Below are 19,564 nucleotides of genomic sequence, written 5' to 3' on the forward strand. Positions count from 1 at the left end.
TTTAATTTCATGTCTATAAATTATGAAGCTATTCAGTTTTGGCACTATCCCTTGTGGAGACAGAGCTTTTTATGCAGTTAAGGCCATCTGGAAATGTCTTCATTATCTGAATGTGTCACACAGATGTAGGAATGCTCAATGTCGTGCTGGGCACAGCAACAAACCTGAACTGTTTAGGTATATTCAGGATGTATTTGAGGTATAGTAGAGCTGTATGTGATTGTCTCAGTCATAGTAATGACTCTGAATCCCTGCCAGATCTTTTGGCTTATTACATCACCTACCAAATAGCTTGAATTCCTAAACTCAGTATGGGTACCAAACCAACTCCACCTCACAACTGAGCTCAATCCATCTTTAAGGACCTTTAAACCATGGAATTTGACCTTTTGAAACCCTCGTGGCTTTATTTGCTGAAATACTTTGCAGTTGACAGACTTGCCAACAAACACTTCAAAATCTCATTCAGACAACATCGCTGCTAGATCCCATTCCCAGCCTTACATAAAACCTGAATCACATGTTAAAGAGTTATAAAACCATGGAAATTTTCTCCTTAAATACACATTCACTTATTTTAAGACCCAAACCCAATGGCCTCCTCAGTAGTTGCATCAGGACTTACAGTGCAAGCAGAAATGACTGGATCAAACCCCCAAGCCAACAAAACCACTGCATCACAGACTGCAGAGGTGGGATTATACAGAAGGACCAGTGGATTTCAAACTGATGGGAACACACTGGTTTCTGCAAGAGCCCCAAATCACTCTGTAGCAAGTGATAAAGAGCCCAAGATTAGTTAGAGGGGGTGAAAACCAACCAAAATGTGACAAACTCGAGTTCTCTGAAGAAATACAAGTGTCAGGAAGCATCAAAACTAAGGTTTTTCTGCTAAATTTGAGGCAGAAGAAGAAAATTGGTAGAAGTCCAGGCAAACAAAGCACCTTTGAGTTCATCTCCACCCACAGCTCTGCACTTTTAAACTGCATGAGTTTAATCTTCAGTAAATCCAGGGAGGAGACACTCAGAGCTGAACAATGAAAGTCCTTATCTTCCAGCTCCTGCCTAAGTCAACAAGCCCTCGATTCCCTAAATACAGCACAAAGGGATGGGGGGAAGAAGAATACATCACTCCCATTGAAAGAGAGGTTCAAACCATCAAAGGGCATGACTGTGCTCTTCTGCCTCCTTTCAGATGAGGTACTTGAACATTTACTGTTATAAGTAAGGCAAGCTGCCCTATGAGCACACACAGAGAGCCAAGCAGGCAGAAAATATGATGATTAACTGCAGGTAGTCTTGACTAAAGAGATATTGGGAGGGAAAGTCTTCTCTTTCAGCTATTTTCATGATGCTGTCTCGTCGTCAGAATAAACTTTGCATACAAACAAGCAGTGATTAAGTAACAAAAAAAAAATAAAGGGTTTTTTCAAAGAACAGAAAGCACAGAAAAGCTCAATAAAATGAACTAAAAGAGCAACTGAAGATTGCACCAGAAAACCTGAAATCTATGGAAAAAATTTAGATGAAAAGCTGATCTACAATTTCAAGTGCTCTACCATGGGCTTGGCTGTCTGCACCCTATGGAGGCTTTTCCACCCAAAGATTCTGCTTTGGGAAAGGGGAGGGTGTTCATCATTGAATCCCAGACTGGGTTGGGTTAGAAGGGACCTTAAAGCTCCTCCAGCTCCAACCCCTGCCACGGGCAGGGACCCTTTCCACTAGAGCAGCTTGCTCCAAGCCCCTGTGTCCAACCTGGCCTTGAACACTGCCAGGGACGGGGCAGCCACAGCTTCCCTGGGCACCCTGTGCCAGGGCCTCAGCACCCTCACAGGGAAGAGCTTCTGCCTAAGAGCTCATCTCAGTCTCTCCTCTGGCAGCTTAAAGCTATTCCCCTTGGCCTGTCCCTGCAGGTCCTTGTCCATTTTCTATTGGAACTCAAGATTTCAGCTCACATTGTACAACTAAATGACCCATGAATCACTGAAGTAACTGTATGAGGGCATACCCTTAAATAAGCCCTTTTCTTCTGGTTTTAGTTATCACCCTTGTTTTATTCAAGAAGATGCAGAAATCACGCCAAGGTTTTAGCTCTTCCCAGTTCTCAGAGACAGTGCCAACATCAGTTGAAGTGAATATTTCAAACACCTCTCAGTGTCTATTGCAGAACATGAGTTTTCAAAGAGGCATTTATCTTCACGTTCATAAAACTTACAACATCCTGCTCCTTCCCACACCAGCTTTTTACAAGTATTTGCTAACACCTGAACTGGTCTCTTGCATCTTCCTAAGGAGGGCAGACACAAGAAGAGGTATAAGCATCCCTGTAAAGCTACACTTCCACGTGTGTTTGCTCCCAACTGAAGGATCATGACCTGCATCTCAGAGCAAATAAAAACGAAGGGGTTGCTTGTGTTGGAAGGTAACAGACACTCAGGTCAGAGAATTAAAGCTCCCCTCATCAGTTTTCATTCCTTTTTTCATTTGACAAGCCCTTTACAGAAACAAGCACACAAACTGCCGTAGCACTAATCACAGCAGTCTAAATATTGGCACGATTACAGCAGCACTCAAGAAACCAGTACAAATATCAAACTTGGCTCCTCTTCACCAAGGTGTATGAGGTTTTCCTTTCCCCTAGAAACCCTTCTAGTTTCTCTGTCCTCATAAATTTCCCTCCTCTAATCCTTCCCCCTCCCTGCTGTATTTTCTTACCCTTGGAATGCCTTCTGTGATTTCAGATCCACCTTTTTTTGGGAGCAGCTTTCCAAACACTTTCCCTAACTGCCCTGTATTTGACCTGTGATCTTGGGTTTCACGTGTATCCTTTGAAAACAGATTACCTTCCTCGTGGATCTTGGCTAGCAACCTGGCATTCCCAACAAGTACCTAGTCTTATCACCATCTCAACACCCAGACACAAGTCTCAAGTCTCACCTGCACCCAAAAGTTGTTTGCAGCAATGTAGTGATGCCCACACAGAAGAAAATGGTCCCAATCAACTGGCTGGTAGCCCACTGGTCAAATCCAACACACATGGCATCAGCTAGCAGAAAGGGCACTGCTATAGTTCCACTGAAGCATGTCAAGTAATGCTGTGAAGAGAAAAAGGGGTTGGTAATACTGCAGCCAATCATAGAATCAATCAGGTTGGAAAAGAGCTTGAAGATCAAGTCCAACCATTACCCCAGCACTGCCAAGGCCACCACTAACCCATGGCGCTCAGGGCCTGGTCTACAGAGCATTAAGAAGTAAATACACTTATGACCACCTTTTCTTTTGCTTTGGCTATTTCTGTTCCTGAATGAGGCACCAAAGCTCCCACTTCCTGCTCCTAAGCATTTCTTCACATATTTTCCTTCCATGCTGAGCTATCACTGGCCTGTTGCTAACAACGCTACTGCTACAGGATGAACTAGGTTGTTTGAATAGCTACATGGCTACTGCTCTTGAGGAGGAGGTATCTAGGTAACTGCACTGCAGACAGCTTCTAACTCAGAAAAGCAGATAAATAACTCCATTCACTTTCAGCCATGTGAAAATAACATCAGCTTACAAATGAACTTAAGGGCACACACAAACTAGGATGCAAATAAGCTCCCAAGTACCAGAAACTAAGTACTCGTTACTACTTCTTCAATTCAAACCCATTAATTCTTCTTCAATTCAAATACATTGCTACTTCTTCAATTCAAATACATTAAATCTTCTTCAATTCAAATAACATTAAGCAAACAAAAACCAAGAAATCACCACATTCAACAGAAGTAAAAATATAACCCCTACAGAATCCCTGCTGCATGCCCTTGAGGAATGGCAGAAATAAAAAGGATGTTTTGGAATGTATTTGTTTGGAGATCTCAACATACTTTACAGATATTAACAAATTCTCAGCATTCCTCTGGGACAGATATTGTTACTATTCATGAAAGAAAGGGGATGAAAGAGCTGTTCTGCTTCAATCAAGTGTGTGGCTGAGCTGGTAGTAGGGTCCGGATCACCACCACAGTCCTACTCCTTGGGGGAATGCTATGCTTCCACTCCAAGGAGCACAGAATTTGCCTGCCTTGTCTAGTAGTGAGCCTACAGGTCCAGGGTGATGCTATCAAGCTTGCAGAATTGAAATGACTACAGCAGCAGCTTTAATAGTCAAGACCTCAGAATTAAGCCATTCTCTCTCTCTCTCCATCTTTAGTTCCAGAGGTACCAAATGTCACTGTGTGAAGCTTACCACTTTGCATTTGCTCCCTTGTTTACTAACAGCAGCTTAGAAGATTAAATGTTTAAATGAATCTCACAAAAGCATAAGCAGCAAACAGTAATACAGATCAGTATCAACACAGTAACTTTAGTTTCTGCTGAAGGTGATCACCCACTATCTTAACACTTCCTTCAGACAAGTGAGAGTGTGGGAAGAATGAAGTGATCACACATGCAAATGCAATGAACTACACAGAAAACACTAAGCAAGCTCTAAAAGTGACAGAGGGAAAATTACAGCTGGTTTAGAACATACCTGTAACCCCAAAAATATGCAGAGATACCAGGGAGGGACATCTTCGATGGTGTAAATCATGTCAGTTCTCTGGGCATCTAAACTGCCGCTGCTGTCCAGTGTCTCTGCCAAAGAGCTCTGTTTGACAGGGAGGGGGAAGAAGTGGATTAGTGTTACCTATGAATAAACTGAAGGGGAACTGTCAGGCAATTCCCAGATACTCCAAAACTGGGGTAATAGTCCCAAGCAATGCTGATGTGTGATGTTTTTCAAGCCTTTACCTATGATACCTTCTCATCTCCAGCTACTGAACTTGTACCAAACACATTCACTTCTCTCAGCCAGCCCCTTCTGATTTACACTAACACAACTGTTCATTTATGATACATCCAATCTGGCAGCCAAAAGATGCCCTAAAAACGGGATTGTCATGACAGAACTGTTTATTAAAGTCAAAAAGGAAGAATGAGAACTAAGCAGAAGAGTCAGCAACAGCAATTTTCAGAGCAGAATGGCTATCCTTGCATAAGAGACCAAAATCACAGGCAAGACAGTTCCTCATTCCAGTAATTGCTTCCCCACTTCATTCTTACTCAATTCCAGCCTTGGTTAACCTTTTTGAGCCACAGGATTTATTAGTTTTGCTTCCACCTCACACTGAAGCAGTGAAGAAAACACTGCTCATTACAACTAAATACATCCATGGCCAACTCCTATTAGTCAAGAGGACTGCCTCCAAACCTACAGGAATTTAAGTGAGACCACATTCCGGCCTAGCATGTGCCCTTGTTTGGAGGGAGCTAAGAGACAACTGACCACACATATATATGCAGCAGAATCCCTGCAGCTTCTCCATTAAACCAAGACTGAGCTCAGTCATTCCTTCTTCACAACTAAGTGGAATCATTTCGTTCCAACTCTCTGCTTTGGAAATTCCTGAGGATGAAAGCATGATGCTCCAAAGCTCCAACACAACCACCAAAAGCAGAAGGAAGTATCATTTCAGCTTAACTAACCCCAAAATACCTCATATAACTACTGTCCTGACCTAATCCACACTAGAACATAAAAACCTCCTGTGAAGCAGCCTTACACAAAGATGGGGAACTTGGCCAGGCTTGTGACTTTGCCTGCTTCAAGAATCTCAACACATCCACAGATTGCACTTAGATAATCTCCCTTTGGTTTATCTTCTCCAAGGTCAGGGAAGCCAAAGTGAGCCAGGGCATTTCCTTCTGATCTCAGGTTTCTGTTAGTAAAACAAATGCCACTGGGTTCATTCCAATTCAGGGAGTGCAAGTGACCGCATCACTATGGAAAGGTTGAGAGTATCACAGTGGAAAAGCAAAATACAGCAAAACTAATATCAGAAAACACTTTTAAACAGCATCAAGCACTGAGCAAGCTCCTCACCAAGGTGAGTTTATATAAGGTGCAAGTCCTAAATGGAGGAACAAGGAAATGGTTCACTGCACAACCCATCTTGCCAACTTGCGGCACTGATGTCTGTCTTTACCCAGTCAATGAAGGAATGACACTCTGCTGACCTGACTCTCTAAACACTGACAAAGGAAAAGAATCAGGAACTTGAGTTTTAGAGCTTCACCTCATACTGGAGGGCGAGCACTGAGCAATCTGCATGCATCTTGTCTCTAACTGGAACTTGGGAAAACACCTGCATATCCTCATGCATCCCAAGCACAGCGCCAGGCCGGTCAGAGACTGGATGGGAGCAGCCCTGAAAATCACAGAATCCCAGACTGGTTTGGTTTGGAAGGGACCTCAAAGCTCATCCAGTTCCAACCCAATGCCATGGGCAGGGACACCTTCCACTAGAGCAGCTTGCTCCAAGCCCCTGTGCCCAACCTGGCCTTGAACACAGATAATGGCTAAAGGGAGCTAACACGAAAGAGACCAAGACTGAACAGTGAGGAACTGGAGAGCTCAGGTGAGGTCTGGCTCTGACTGCTGTGGGTAAGTCACTGGCTAGTCACCGGCCCTCTCATAACTTAAGCATGTGCCTGCTGGTTTAACGTACTGCTGGTACTTGCCAAGTATGCCATAGGGAACTGCTGGGAACAAACTGCACCTTCTGGAGGGAGATACCAATCAGAGACTAATTCTTTTTAACTGGCCAAGGGTGGGACGACACAAAAAGGAATAAAAAGCACAGAATAAGTATAAACAGGGGGAGCATCCGTTTGTGAGTCAATGTAAGCACTGGGCATCCTCCAGCAATTCAATACATTTCAGTCCTCTTTGTTACAGGCTTTTTAATCAAAGTCTTTCATTTGCCTTTCTGGTGAATGATCTCTCGAGAGGAATGGAAAGCCACGAAGATGCTTCACGCACACCCTTATCTGAAGTGAAAAGCAGGAGGTTTGCCCATATTACCAGAAATATTATCTTAATAGATGAGGCTTTAACTGCTGCAGCCCCTGCTTTCACTGTTCATTCATTATAAGCCACAGCAAAGCTTTAACTCAAGCAGATTTGGTTGATTAAAAGCTCGTGGTCTCTTTAAGGTGAATTATCAACAGTCATTTACCATTCTGATCACATGGATCAAGGGGAAGGGAGAGAAACATGGTAAAAACAGGCCATGAAGACATGCTTCAACGTCTAGAGATTGCTTATCTTGGTTGCACAACTTCATCCCAGCACCTTTTGCTCAAGGCTTTTTATCAGATTGTTGCTCTCCACGCTAGTCTGAGCGTGCTCCAAGGAGCAGCCACCACAGACATTGCAGGTAGGCAGTTGCCAAAATGTGCCCATGAGAATATCACCACGATCAAGGTGGTAGCAGGGAGTACTTGAGACATACAGGCAGACCATCCCTAACTGTGCATGAAAGCACACTGTGGCATTCCTAGCACCCTTTGCAAATACAATTTGGTCAAGTTGAGGCTTTTTGGAGATAAGGCTTAACCACAAAGCCGAGCAGATACAAAAAGGTGCTGTTCAGATTTACTGTAATCCTCTAATTTTAAACAGCAGCACAGATTCACACCATAGCTACTTGGAAGGATGTTACTGAACAGGCCTGGGGAATGATGGAATTGAGAAAAAACCTGGAAAAATCACAACCGCACTGAATCATGGAATCAACCACGTTGGAAAGGAGCTTTAAGCTCATCCAGTCCAGCCATTCCCAGCCCTGCCAAGGCCACCACTAACCCATGGCACTGAGGCCTCGTCTCCACGCTGTGTGCACACTTGCAGGGACAGACTGCAGCCCTGCCCTGGGCAGCCTGTTCCAATGCCTGAGCACCCTCTGGGCAAGTAATTGTTCCTCAGCTCCATCTAAACCTGCCCTGGTGCAGCTTGAGGCTGTTTTCTCTTGTCCCATCCCTTGTTCCATGGGAGCAGAGCCTGACCCACCTCACTACGTCCTGCTGTCAGGCAGCTGTAGAGAGGGTTATGGTCCCCCTTGAGCCTTCTCCAGACTAAACAACCCCAGTTTCCTTTGAGGCCTCAACTGGGTTGTTGATCCTGAATGATCTAAGGTACAATCATCGATATCCTAAGCAAAAATGTTCCAGGGTTTTTAGGAATGACCTGAAATCCATTCATAAAGCTGCCTCTCTATGATAATAAGCAGCCCCCTACTTGGAAAGAGGACTAGAAAAATTAAGTTTATGAGGTTGGAGCTTGGAGGAAAGAGAATGAGAAAGTTTCTGCTTTTGAAAGTGCTCAATATTGCCAGTTTCCTTGACTAAATGCAGAAGTAGTTAAGGCCTGAAGAACAGCACAGAATGACCTTACCCATGGAAATCATACAAAAGGCCAATGGAAATGAAATCAGAAAACTGCCTATTACAGATTTTGGTGCCAGGTCAAAGTGGTTCTAACATCTGCTGAGTCACTCCCTGTGTTCTGCAACCAAAATGTGTGACCGGGAGAGTCACAAGGACACAACTCCCCCAGGCCTGATCTGAATCTGCAAGTCAGCATGGCTGACAGGAGAAAGGAAATCTCTCAGCCCAGTAAAACCAGTGTGGACCAATATGAGAACTGAGAAAGCAAGAATGAGTTCTCACCTAGAAGGAAAGCACTACGTACCTTCTCTGCTATGCCATTTTCCGTAGTATAGATGGCCATCAGCTCGGTGTCTTCTGTATCCTGGTCACCGCTGGATGTTGCTCCACCATTTATGACAACCTTAGAAATAAAACAACAGGGAAAAGAAACACAAGATCTTCAAATGAACATTCTGTTTGGGATCCTGGTACTTGACTTCTTCTCACAAACCATTACAAGCATGGCAAGCAATCATTTATATTCCTAGACATGCTATAGACAGGCATCCTCAAAGCCTGGACAGTGTCCACTGAGGGTGGGAAGAAACCATCAGGAGACTGATGGGAAGAATTCTTAAGAGGCAGATTGTGCACAACAGAACGATGTAACAGAAAGCCTGAATAAGAAAAAAGACAACAAACGTTTCCTTGTTGCCTCCTCCTCTCAGTCAAACAAATCAGGACATAACCAGGGGCTGGTGCCTTCTGCAGTAGGACAGTCAACAGTGGGACAGGGCTACAGCATTGGTGGATGAGGGAGGAGCGACTGATGCCATCTACCTGGATTTCTGCAAGGAATTTGATGACACTGTCCTTCACAATATCCTTGTCTCTAAACTGAAGAGACATGGACTTGATGGATGCACCACTTGGCGGATAAGGAATTGGCTGGATGGTCACACTCAAAGAGCTGCAGTCGATGGCTCGATGTCAAAGTGGACATCAGTGGTGAGTGGTGTTCCTCAGGGGCTGGAGTTGGGACTGGAGCCATTTAATATCTTTGTGAGTGACATGGACATGCAATCGAGCACTCTCAGCAAGTTTGCCAATGACACTGAGCTGTGTGGTCTGGGTGACACACTGGAGGGAAGGGATGAGATCCAGAAGGACCTGGATAGGCTGGAGAGGTGGGACCATGGAAATGTTATAAAGTTCAAACAAGACCAAGTGCAAAGTCTTGCCACAGGGTCAGTGCAATCCCCAGCACAAACACAGGCTGGAGTTTTTGTATACTTGAGCCCAGAACCCCCCCATGTGCAGGGCTGCACCCCCAGAGTGTGAGCAGCAGCTCAGGGAGGGGATCCTGCCCCCCTGCTGTGTGAAGGGGAGACCCCCCCTGGAGTCCTGATCCAGCTCTGGGGCAGCAGCACAAGAGGGACGTGGAGCTGTTGGAGTGAGGCCAGAGGAGGCCATGGAGATGCTGCAAGGGCTGAAGCAGCTCTGCTCGGGAGCCAGGCTGGATCAGCCTGGAGAAGAGAAGGCTCCTGAAGGGGAGACCTGAGAGCAGCTCCAGTGCCTGAAGGGGCTGCAGGAAACCTGGAGAGGGGCTTTGGAGATGGGGTGTTCAAGGCCAGGTTGGACACAGGGGCTTGGAGCAAGCTGCTCAAGTGGAAGGGGTCCCTGCCCGTGGCAGGAGGTTGGAACTGGATGAGCTTTAAAGTCCTTTCCAAACCAAACCATGCCACAATTCTAACTGTTCTCATGAGGAGCTGCCTGGGGTGTTGCACGTCCTGTGACCAGCACTGCTTTAGAGCCCACATATGAAATAACCACAGACACCATAACTGGCCATGTTTATATCTAAACAACAAGTGGCAAAGGAGGTTTCAGTAACTACATGTGGAAATGAACACTCTGCACAACACGATTAGAGCAAAGCATTATTAACCTGTTCGCACTGAGCTTGACCATACAGTACCTGGATGTGTTACTTACAGGCAGGGTGAAAAAGGTGGGATGTTTAGTTTCATCCTCGTATTTGCCTTCTGTTGAGCCTCCTGCCTCCACTGATTTTGAAGTGGTATTCTTACCAATCCCCATCGTTTCCAGAACGTCAAGGACTTGCATACAGTCCCCAAGGGGATGCTCTGGGCTGAGAGGCCAAGGGCTAAGGACAATTCCTTATTTCCACAGCAGCACGTCCAGGTATCTCTGAAGTGCTCAGTAATCCAGCTGGGGCATCGGGGCTGCTTTTTTAAGTATCATTAGCATCAATGGCACCTAGAATTGAAGAGAGAAATTCATTTTTTCTTCATTACCCAAGATATATGTACAAAAACTTGTGCCCTGCAGCCCTGGTACCCTTTCACGCTCATGACTCACTAACTCTTATCATTCCTTTTTGATTTGATCATTAACAGATGAGCATTTAAAGTATTTTAAGGTTCTTTCAGGATGGGAATGTGCTGATTAGTCTCTCAGTCTTCTCTTGTGGTCTTCAATTATGTTGAAGCCTTGATCTTGTTTTAATATCATAGTCATTTCCATGGCATTTTTGGGAAGAAAGTACTCCTGTACTCCAGCTATGCAGCAACAGAGGACAGTTTGCTATCAAACATCCATTGAAAACATTACTTGTGCTGTCAAAGAGTGTAAATGTGTAGACTTGCTCACAAGTCCACCTCTGTGTAACTAAATCCTTCCTTTTCAAACAGCCCCTTTTGAAGTCAAAAGCTTCCAGGAAGCTTAGAGTAAATGGACAGTGAAGCACAGCTGAGTGCAGTATTTCAGACAGGAACACTCTCACCTGAACTTAGCGCAGTGGCATGAGGGATGTTCAAAGTCATCTGCCTGGTGATGCTGAAGCAAGTGCTTCAGGATAAAACTGTGTATTTAGTACTATGTAATTAGTAGCACTTAGTTTTGGCACAGGAACAGGGGAGATCATACAGTTTATTGGTTCTTTGCTTTTCCCAAGGGGGTCATTACAGCACAGTCCCCACATCCCCTCCTTAACATGCACCTGCCAGTCCAAGGTCACCTACACTTTCGCCATTTCCAGCACTAAGGAGCATGAATGAAAGGATTTGAACCTCCATTTCCCACAGGGCAGCACAGAAAAGCTTGCAGCAAACCCAGTTTGCAGCCTATGGCTCCTGGGCTTCAAAGAAGAAAGAGCAGTGCAGATGGCTGAGGTGAAACAAGTTCTGGTACAGAGGAAAGTACACAACAGAACCCCAAGAATGGCTTTTTCTAACTCATAGCAAGTTAATGATATTTTAAACTCTTCATCAGGGCCTGCAGGGACAGGCCAAGGGGAATGGCTTTAACCTGCCCAAGGGGAGACTGAGATGAGCTCTTAGGCAGAAGCTCTTCCCTGTGAGGGTGATGGGACACTGGGATGGGTTGAATGGAGAAGCTGTGGCTGCCCCATCCCTGGCAGTGTTCAAGGCCAGGTTGGACACAGGGGCTTGGAGCAAGCTGCTCTAGTGGAAGGGGTCCCTGCCCATGGCAGGGGCTGGAGCTGGACGATCTTAAGATCCCTTCTAATCCAAACCATTCTGTGATTCTATAATTGCTAGAGGTGGAAACGTCACTAAGGGCCATTCAAAAAACACAGTTATGCAGGTATCAAAAACCCCCAAAAGTGGGGTTTGGTTTCTTTCTTAAGCTTCTCTTCCAAAACGCTGCTCAGGAACACGCCAGCAGTTTGGATGTCAACTGGAATGGCAATGAAATGAAACCGGACAAAGACCCTTCAGCCAGGGGACTGCGTGAGAAATTACCAAGTACTGATGGTTCAGAACCTCTTCATAGCTGTTAGTTGCCCGTTTGCTAGAAAATTCTGGTTCTTTGAGGTTAAAGAGAGATTCATCTTTCAAAGCAATCTCACTTTTCAAGAGAGAAAACAGCCGCACCTAAGAAACAGCACTTGGGCACCGAGATACCCTTGAGCACCCCTAACTAAACCCAAATGGAACGCAAAGTACTGCCTTCAAATAAGGGTTTCATTAGGCCTTGTTTCCTAAATATTAAGAGCATAATTAGTTATTTTTCACTTAAGACTGAAGGAGCAAACCCGTTTGAGTGCTCACCTGAAAGAAAAAGGCATTCCCATTTCTCCAGTAACCATCGACTTCTCATCAGAAGCACCAATCTCCAGACATGAAGAGCAATGTTCAATTAGTTTGTCTGCTTCCACCTCAAATCCCTATAGGAACCTTCCTCTCCAGGCTGCCTGGGCAGGCCTGGGAGTGATATGAGCAGGTTAGAGGCAAGAGGCAGGTACCAGGTCAAGGTCTGGGGGCAGGAGGGGTGCCTGGGGTGGGGTTTTTGGAGGGGGTTTGTTTGCTTCTGTTGTAAAGGGTGAAGGCTTTTGTTGAAGCACACATGAAAAAACAGAAAAGAAAAGCAATTGCCTTCTTCTGTCAACAGAGACAGGTTTTATTCTCCAAGAAAATCAGTGATGGAGACAGGCGTGGTTTGGTCTGGCAGCTTTATCATCTCGCATTGGAAAGGAAAACCTCCCCAACAAATGCAGCCATGCCAATGAAACACCACTGAGAGAGTTACACCAGCAGGAAACCTGCCATCAAGGAGAGCTGGTTTAAGGTTTTCTGGCATGATAAGCTTCTTAGTTAGCATTAACTAACATCTCCACTGATGCAAAAGAAAAGACCACATAATCCTATTTCGCTTTGCATTGCACAACACTAAGACTACTACCTTCTCAAAGAAGATGGGATCCTTCCTTAGGAATTGGTCTTGAGAAGTACGGCAGGAGAGGACGCACGTAAGCTGTGCTTTGGATTAATTCTTGAGTGCTGAAACACAACACCTACAATGACAGTGTTTGGATGAGGGCTCCCGGATGGTGATGAAGAAGCAACTTCAAATTAACCGGTAAAACCAGCCTCATCAGCTCTTTTCCTAGAAAGAGGGGAGGTGTTTTGTGTCCACACATGCACCTGCACACTAACAACAAACGTGTCAGGGGAAGGGATTCAGGGAAAACAAGGAGAACAACCTTCCAAACTTTTCTTGCATGAATGGAACAGATGCTAATGAGATTTTCAGCAGACTTTTATGCTGCAATCAAACTGAACCAGAAATGGTTAGGCAGCAGCAGATCAGGTTATCTGAAAGGTATCATGCTTCTTTATCAAACCTCTTACCCACCAAGCATAGCTACACGAGGTGACTGACATTTTATTGCCTTCCCTAACAAATCCAACTGATCAAAAGCTATAAAGTAATGGAAAACAGAGATAAACCTCATCCAGCATCAGCTAGGTGCACCCAGCACAATGGATTACCAGCCGCCCTGGATCAAACAGAAAGGCTACAAGTGAAATTTCCACCAAGACACTGATTAACATCCATCTCTTTCTAGCCCAAATTATCTTTGCTGCTCATACATGATTAACCCAGGAAGGCCAAACGCTGACATGGGTTTACAAGGGCTTAGATAAGATGAGCATCGAGACAAGCAGCCTACTGCAGGGGATAGTCCAGGCGTAAGTTCACCAGAGGAAAGCCCTTGTAGCCAGGGAAAGCTTTGCACCTCGACACCTTCGCCTTTACTCCACGCACAGAGATCTGAGATCTGGTACCATCAGGACAGGACACAAAGCACTGCACTGCCTGGTTTGACAACACGGTGCTTCTCACACTTTGCCTTTTCCTGAGTCCTGACACCCCATTCCCTCTTTTGCCAACTTTGTTTAAACAAGCTCCCATGCATTTCAAAGTTCACTGCAAGAAAAAGGGATAGGAACCATCACAGATGGAGATGTACAATGCAAAACTGATTAAATGTACCTTTCTTTTTCTTGCTGTAGTTTCTGCCTTCAAGTCATCGCTCTAGAACCTCTACCACAAACAAAAACCTGTTGTGTACCCTGGAGTACAGAACAAAGGTTTTCATCTAGAGAAACCTGCCCATATACCAAGACAGGCTGTATGAAAAGCTTCTGTTTCACAAGGTACTAAAGTGCATGCAAATCAGTCTAAAAGATACTTGGAAAACTCACCTCTTACTAGATAGAAGAGTTAACTTGGGCAGGACATAAAATAAAGAGCTTATTAACATGGGAAGGAAACATGGACCATGAACCCCATTAAAGGCAACTGTAATATGCACATCTTCTCCCTTGGATGCGTTGTTTTCTTTAAAAGCAGCATCACTTGATATAGATTTTGGCTGAACCACACTGCAAACGTTCCCTGCTTTTTTCATATGAGCCTGAGAACACCCAGTAACAACTACAAAAGGCATATTAAACCCCAATAAGAGTCAGTTTTCCCGTAATGGCATCCTCTCTACAATGCTACGGTTGAGGGCCTTTAACGCTTGAATTCTGTGCTTGGCAACGCAAAGGCTGGGGAAAACAAAACCACTGTGACCTCCAGACAACATGCTTGGGGAAAAAGCATGCTGGGGCCTTTCCGTTTGTTTGGGGGGGGTTAACATCCATTAGAAGAGCACACAATTTCTTAGGTGTCATCAGACTGGCAGCACCAGACCTGGCAAGCAATGAGTGTGCTGAGGCTGCGCTGTCAATGCTATAAAGCTCATGGACCCACATTTGTAATAAGCAGATCTAAAGGTGTTCTGCCACGGGCAGGGACACCTTCCACTGGAGCAGCTTGCTCCAAGCCCCTGTGTCCAACCTGGCCTTGAACACTGCCACGGATGGGGCAGCCACAGCTTCTCTGTTCAACCCATCTCAGTGTCCCATCACCCTCACAGGGAAGAGCTTCTGCCTAAGAGCTCATCTCAGTCTCCCCTCGGGCAGGTTAAAGCCTGTCCCTACAGGCCCTTGTCCAAAGCCCCTCTCCAGGTTTCTTGTAGACCCCCTACAAAGGAGAACCCTAGCTAGTCTGAAAGGTAGGTGTATTCCCTTCTGTCTCTTAGCATAGTAGAAGTATCAACAGAATTACATCAGCAGCTGCGTTCCTCTCCACCTCAACTGTGGAAAATCAGGAACTGACCTACATTTGGTGGCCCTATACTGCTGTGCAAGGGAAATATTCATAAAGGAAGCACTACAGGCGTGGTTCTAAAAGGAGCTGGCAATGGAAACAGAACATTCTTTAGAGCACAGGGATGGAAGAGCTCCCAGGAGCACTAACAGAGGTACAGCACCTGGTCAGCACATGTCTCACTGCCCCAAGGAAGGAACCATGTCAGATCCAACCCGGGACCTTTTTGGCTTTTACAGATGGCTGAAGAGCCAAGAGAGCTCAGCTGCATACAGTGAGGAGATTAGAACCAAGTTAAGGTGACAGCTTAATTACAACCTGCAGTGTATTGTCTGGAATGAGCTGCCAGGCTTGTGCGAATAACGATGACTTTCTCCTTCAAGCAGAGGTGATGCTCAACCAGAAGCTGTCCAACCCAGCACCAGCCAAGGTCAGCTTCACCTGCACCTTAAATAAGCTCAAAACACTTGAGGTGAAGAGCCTCCCCTGCAGCAGCACATCTGGAGTTCCCTCACCTCCAGGAGCAGTTTCAAGTGTTTGGCATCTCAAACCCAGGCACGATGTGTTTAAACACAAATCAAGGCATCCTCTACCTCCGAGATTGTGGTTTTGGTGAGAGACATGGAAAAGACCCCCTGGACCCCCTGCACATCAGGGTGTTTTATCATTACAGCATAGCAATCTGAGCAGAAGATAAAGCCAGTTTTAAAACCCACTCTTATCTGCTCAGCACCCAATACTGTGAGCACTGCAGAGCTCTTTCTGGAACCAGTGCACTGCAGACTGCGACTAAAGGTAAATGCTCAGTTCCTGTAGCACTGGACAGCTATGAAGAATTTAAGACAGAAATAAATGCACCCCATTTACTTTGTTTAGTGTTTAAAAAGTGCCTTTAAGCCAAGCAGCTAATACTGCTCCTACAGCACTAGGGACATAGAATCATAGAAAGGTTTGGGTTGGAAGGGACCTTAAAGCTCATCCAGCTCCAACCCCTGCCACGGGCAGGGACACCTTCCACTAGAGCAGCTTGCTCCAAGCCCCTGTGTCCAACCTGGCCTTGAACACTGCCGGGGATGGGGCAGCCACAGCTTCTCTGGGCACCCTGTGCCAGTGCCTCAGCACCCTCACAGGGAAGAGCTTCTGCCTTAGATCTAAAATACAAGAAGCTTGAAAAATGTATTTCTGAAAAGTTGTTCAAAAGCAAGTAATACGTTATCATGGGGATTTACACTAATAATGACCAAATCTCAAGCAATCAAAACAGTAGCAACTTCACTACTCAAAGCTCTCCAGAAAGTTGCTTGATGTTTTCCTACAAAGCAAAAAGGTCCTCCCCATTTCTAAGCATTCAACAAGCACCTCATGAGCGAGCCAACAAGTACTTAACATGATGCAATCAAAATGCTGTCTATAACCACAAGTTCAATTGCTTCACGAGTTCTTACATCTCCAGATGGGTACCTGGATACAGTGCCCATAAGGTCCTCAGCTCCACACTGCCCAGATACATACGTGCGCCCAAAGGGCATCTTCTGAACCTTCCAAGGGGGTTTTCATCATCTTAGAGACGTGCAAAACACTGCATAGCACCCGTGCAGAATCTTCTGTTGCTACGTGTAGAAACCATCTTCCCCTTTAGTTGTAAGTAGAGCTTTTCCTCAGGCTATTTGGAAACTGAGCCTCTCTGGTCCGAAAAATACTCGTGCCTTGTCTTTACCAGGTGTCTCTTGCAGCCATGAAATGAAACTGCACTGAAATGCAGGGGGTTGGAAGTGGATGATCTTAAGGTCCTTTCCAACCCAAACCATTCTAGGATTCTATTTCCCTCCTCCCCGCTTCACTCAAACCCAACTATATCCTCACTTAAAGCAGAGAATTACGCTTCAAATTCCTAACACAACACTACACAGACAGACATCACCGCCCTTTACCTGCTGTAGAAGTGAAGTACTGCTAAACCTGCTCAAGCCACCTCACATTTAGGTTCTAAAGCACAAGAGCTTATGGGCACTTTAAGAAGTTTCGGTCCTTAGTTTCTCCCCTCACTTCAAAGTAGGTCTTCAAAGCACAAACGGTTTCTTTCTTTGCAGGCACTAATGAATTTTTAAGTAGTTGGTATTTTGACTGCCATCCAATATAGAATGTCTTAACAACTGACCAACGTTATTAGGGCATGTCTGCACAAAGACACCCAGGAAAGTTATGCCCAGCTCCAACCTTCTGTTGATTTAAAGCACATTAGCTAAATCTCATTAACTTCCTTGTGTGAATGAGCTTGTTGAGGAGAGACTTAAATCCAACCGAGACGTTTAACAAAGCATCTCACAGCTTTCAAACTCCTCAAGTTATTTAATCAGAGTGTATTTAGGCTGTGATTCGAAACACAAATATCTGAAATATGAGTATTTCCAGTAAGTACAGCTCCAGCTGAAGGCGATTTTGGCCAAAAACATTGGTCAGGCTGGTCCTCACTCATCTTTCACCCTGTTCCTCTCATTTTATTGCTCCAATGGGCAAGTTTCACCCAATTTCTGTGCAGCACATGCACTACCCTTCGCATGAGATCCCCCCAGCGTTCTTGATGGTCCGTGTTAACAGAGTCCTAAGGAAGGACCAAGGAGGAACTATACAGAAGGCATAAGATAATGTTTCACAGAAGCAAGATGTAGGTGATAACGCTTTCACAGCTTGATACGAAGTGACTGATATCAAATGATACCTGCAGTGCTCTCTAGGTAGCAATGATACTCACAGTAAATAAAGATGAAATAGTGGATCACTGTTCTTTATCAAACACATCACTACTTTATAGTCTTACCTGCAGCACCATATACCTCTCTCACTGTTTATGGCACACAGTCATCTGACTTATAATAGTATACAGTCCTCTTGGTCCCCCTGTGGAGCATTAATAACCTCAGAATTCAGCTACCTCCACATCATTATGGATATTAATACACAGTTCATTAAGCTCCTTCACGGCATTCCAAAAGCAACCTGAGCACACACTGCTTCCTTTCTCAGCTTTCTTTGTACTTCTACTTGGCACTTTGATGAAAGCTACTTTTTCTTTTCCTTCCAAGACCTTAATCACATTAAAACAAAGGTGAAGTTAGAGACTCATCTAGGAAAAATTCCATTTATTAAGCAAATCAGGAGAATGTGCCAACTTTTTCAACTCTGAATACGAAGCTCCTTTCCAAAGGCTTTTGAAACAGACACTCACTCCTTGCTGAAAGAGAAGGATTCTAGTCCAGTAAGCAATATAAAACCAGTAACTGATTACACACTTGAAAACTCTACACTGAGTTGGACCTATTCGGCTTGGCTTGAACTAAATATTTCACTTCCATTTAACAGAACTGAATAAAAGATGTGGAATTCAAGCAGCTTTCAAAGACTAACCAAGATGCTGTACTTCTGGGGTCAAGCATTCTTTAGATCTTTTTTACTACACAAACCTTCAATATAATTCTCTCATTTTAAAAATTCAAGAAAGTTAGAGTTTGGGAAGCTGTTTCCTAACAAAGTTCAGGAACTTTTAGGAAAAAGGGTAAATGCTTTTGAGTCTCTCATTTTACAATGAGAAGTCCTCAAACCTTTAAGACAATGAAACGTTATTACAGACCTGAGTTTGGCAAGGTTAAGGTTCCTACTTTATAATGCCCACACTAAAGCAGTTGAATTTGGCAATCATCCCATTAACACTGAACTGAAAGCAGCTCTTACCTCCAGAAACCTGCACCGACTTCTAGAGCCCGTCCCAGGCAATTCCTCCACCTCTTTCCTTGCAGCCTATGCTGAGAGCAAGACGCGAGCTGCAAGCTGCAGCCTGAAAGGATGCAGACATAGCGAAGGAGGATTTTTATAAGCTGGTTGGGCTCACTCCATTGTATAACTGTCCTGTGCCCAATCACAATCTCTGAGCGTTACACAACCCCTCAACTGCGGGAAGACACCACACGGTCAGAAACTGTTACTACAGCCTCTCAGTTACAACAAGTAAGCGAAAGGACAGTCAGTCCCTGCATTACCAGCGCACACATCATCCCGAGGAGGAGGTCCAAGCCTTTTACACAACCTGCAGTGCTACAGGCAGAAAACCCAGCTGCCCCCCCCCCCCCAAATTCAAGTTGCATAAATATTTACATGCCTGACTCCAGTGCTGTAATCAGGACGGGGATTTTTCTCCATCAGGTCCCATTTCCATAAGTCTCCGTTGTGCAACTTGCGTGGAAGTATTTTTAGCAGCTATTAGGCAGTTTTGAAGAGGTCCCAGACCTCAAAGCTCTGTTCCGTAAGAGAAGGTTTAGCAATCCACAACCTCGCTGAGAACTGAAAACAC

General features: G+C 44.9%; 2 protein-coding genes across 5 annotated transcripts in view; one reads left to right on the forward strand and one right to left on the reverse strand.

Annotated features, from left to right (window-relative positions):
- CDS2 (CDP-diacylglycerol synthase 2) overlaps positions 1-19,564 on the forward strand; it is a 165,507-nt gene that overhangs the window by 88,589 nt on the left and 57,354 nt on the right. The window lies entirely within an intron of this gene.
- SLC23A2 (solute carrier family 23 member 2) overlaps positions 1-19,564 on the reverse strand; it is a 54,123-nt gene that overhangs the window by 20,192 nt on the left and 14,367 nt on the right. The window contains exons 1-5 of one of the 4 annotated variants that reach the window (XM_061478992.1): positions 18,949-19,181; positions 10,231-10,515; positions 8,558-8,656; positions 4,517-4,633; positions 2,938-3,095 (exon numbers count right to left, since the gene is read on the reverse strand). In XM_061478992.1, the coding sequence (XP_061334976.1) occupies positions 2,938-3,095; positions 4,517-4,633; positions 8,558-8,656; positions 10,231-10,362 (506 nt within the window). In that variant the 5' untranslated portion in view covers positions 10,363-10,515; positions 18,949-19,181. Of the gene's footprint in view, positions 1-2,937; positions 3,096-4,516; positions 4,634-8,557; positions 8,657-10,230; positions 10,516-10,617; positions 10,638-13,076; positions 13,210-18,948; positions 19,182-19,564 lie in introns of those variants that run through there. The other 3 variants (XM_061478990.1, XM_061478993.1, XM_061478991.1) reach the window with 3 other exon arrangements.

Source organism: Pezoporus flaviventris, unplaced genomic scaffold (assembly GCF_033815535.1).
Source record: "Pezoporus flaviventris isolate CSIRO_AGI_PZ_B2104156 unplaced genomic scaffold, CSIRO_AGI_Pfla_v1 ptg000138l, whole genome shotgun sequence".
Classification (NCBI taxonomy): Eukaryota; Metazoa; Chordata; class Aves; order Psittaciformes; family Psittacidae; genus Pezoporus; species Pezoporus flaviventris.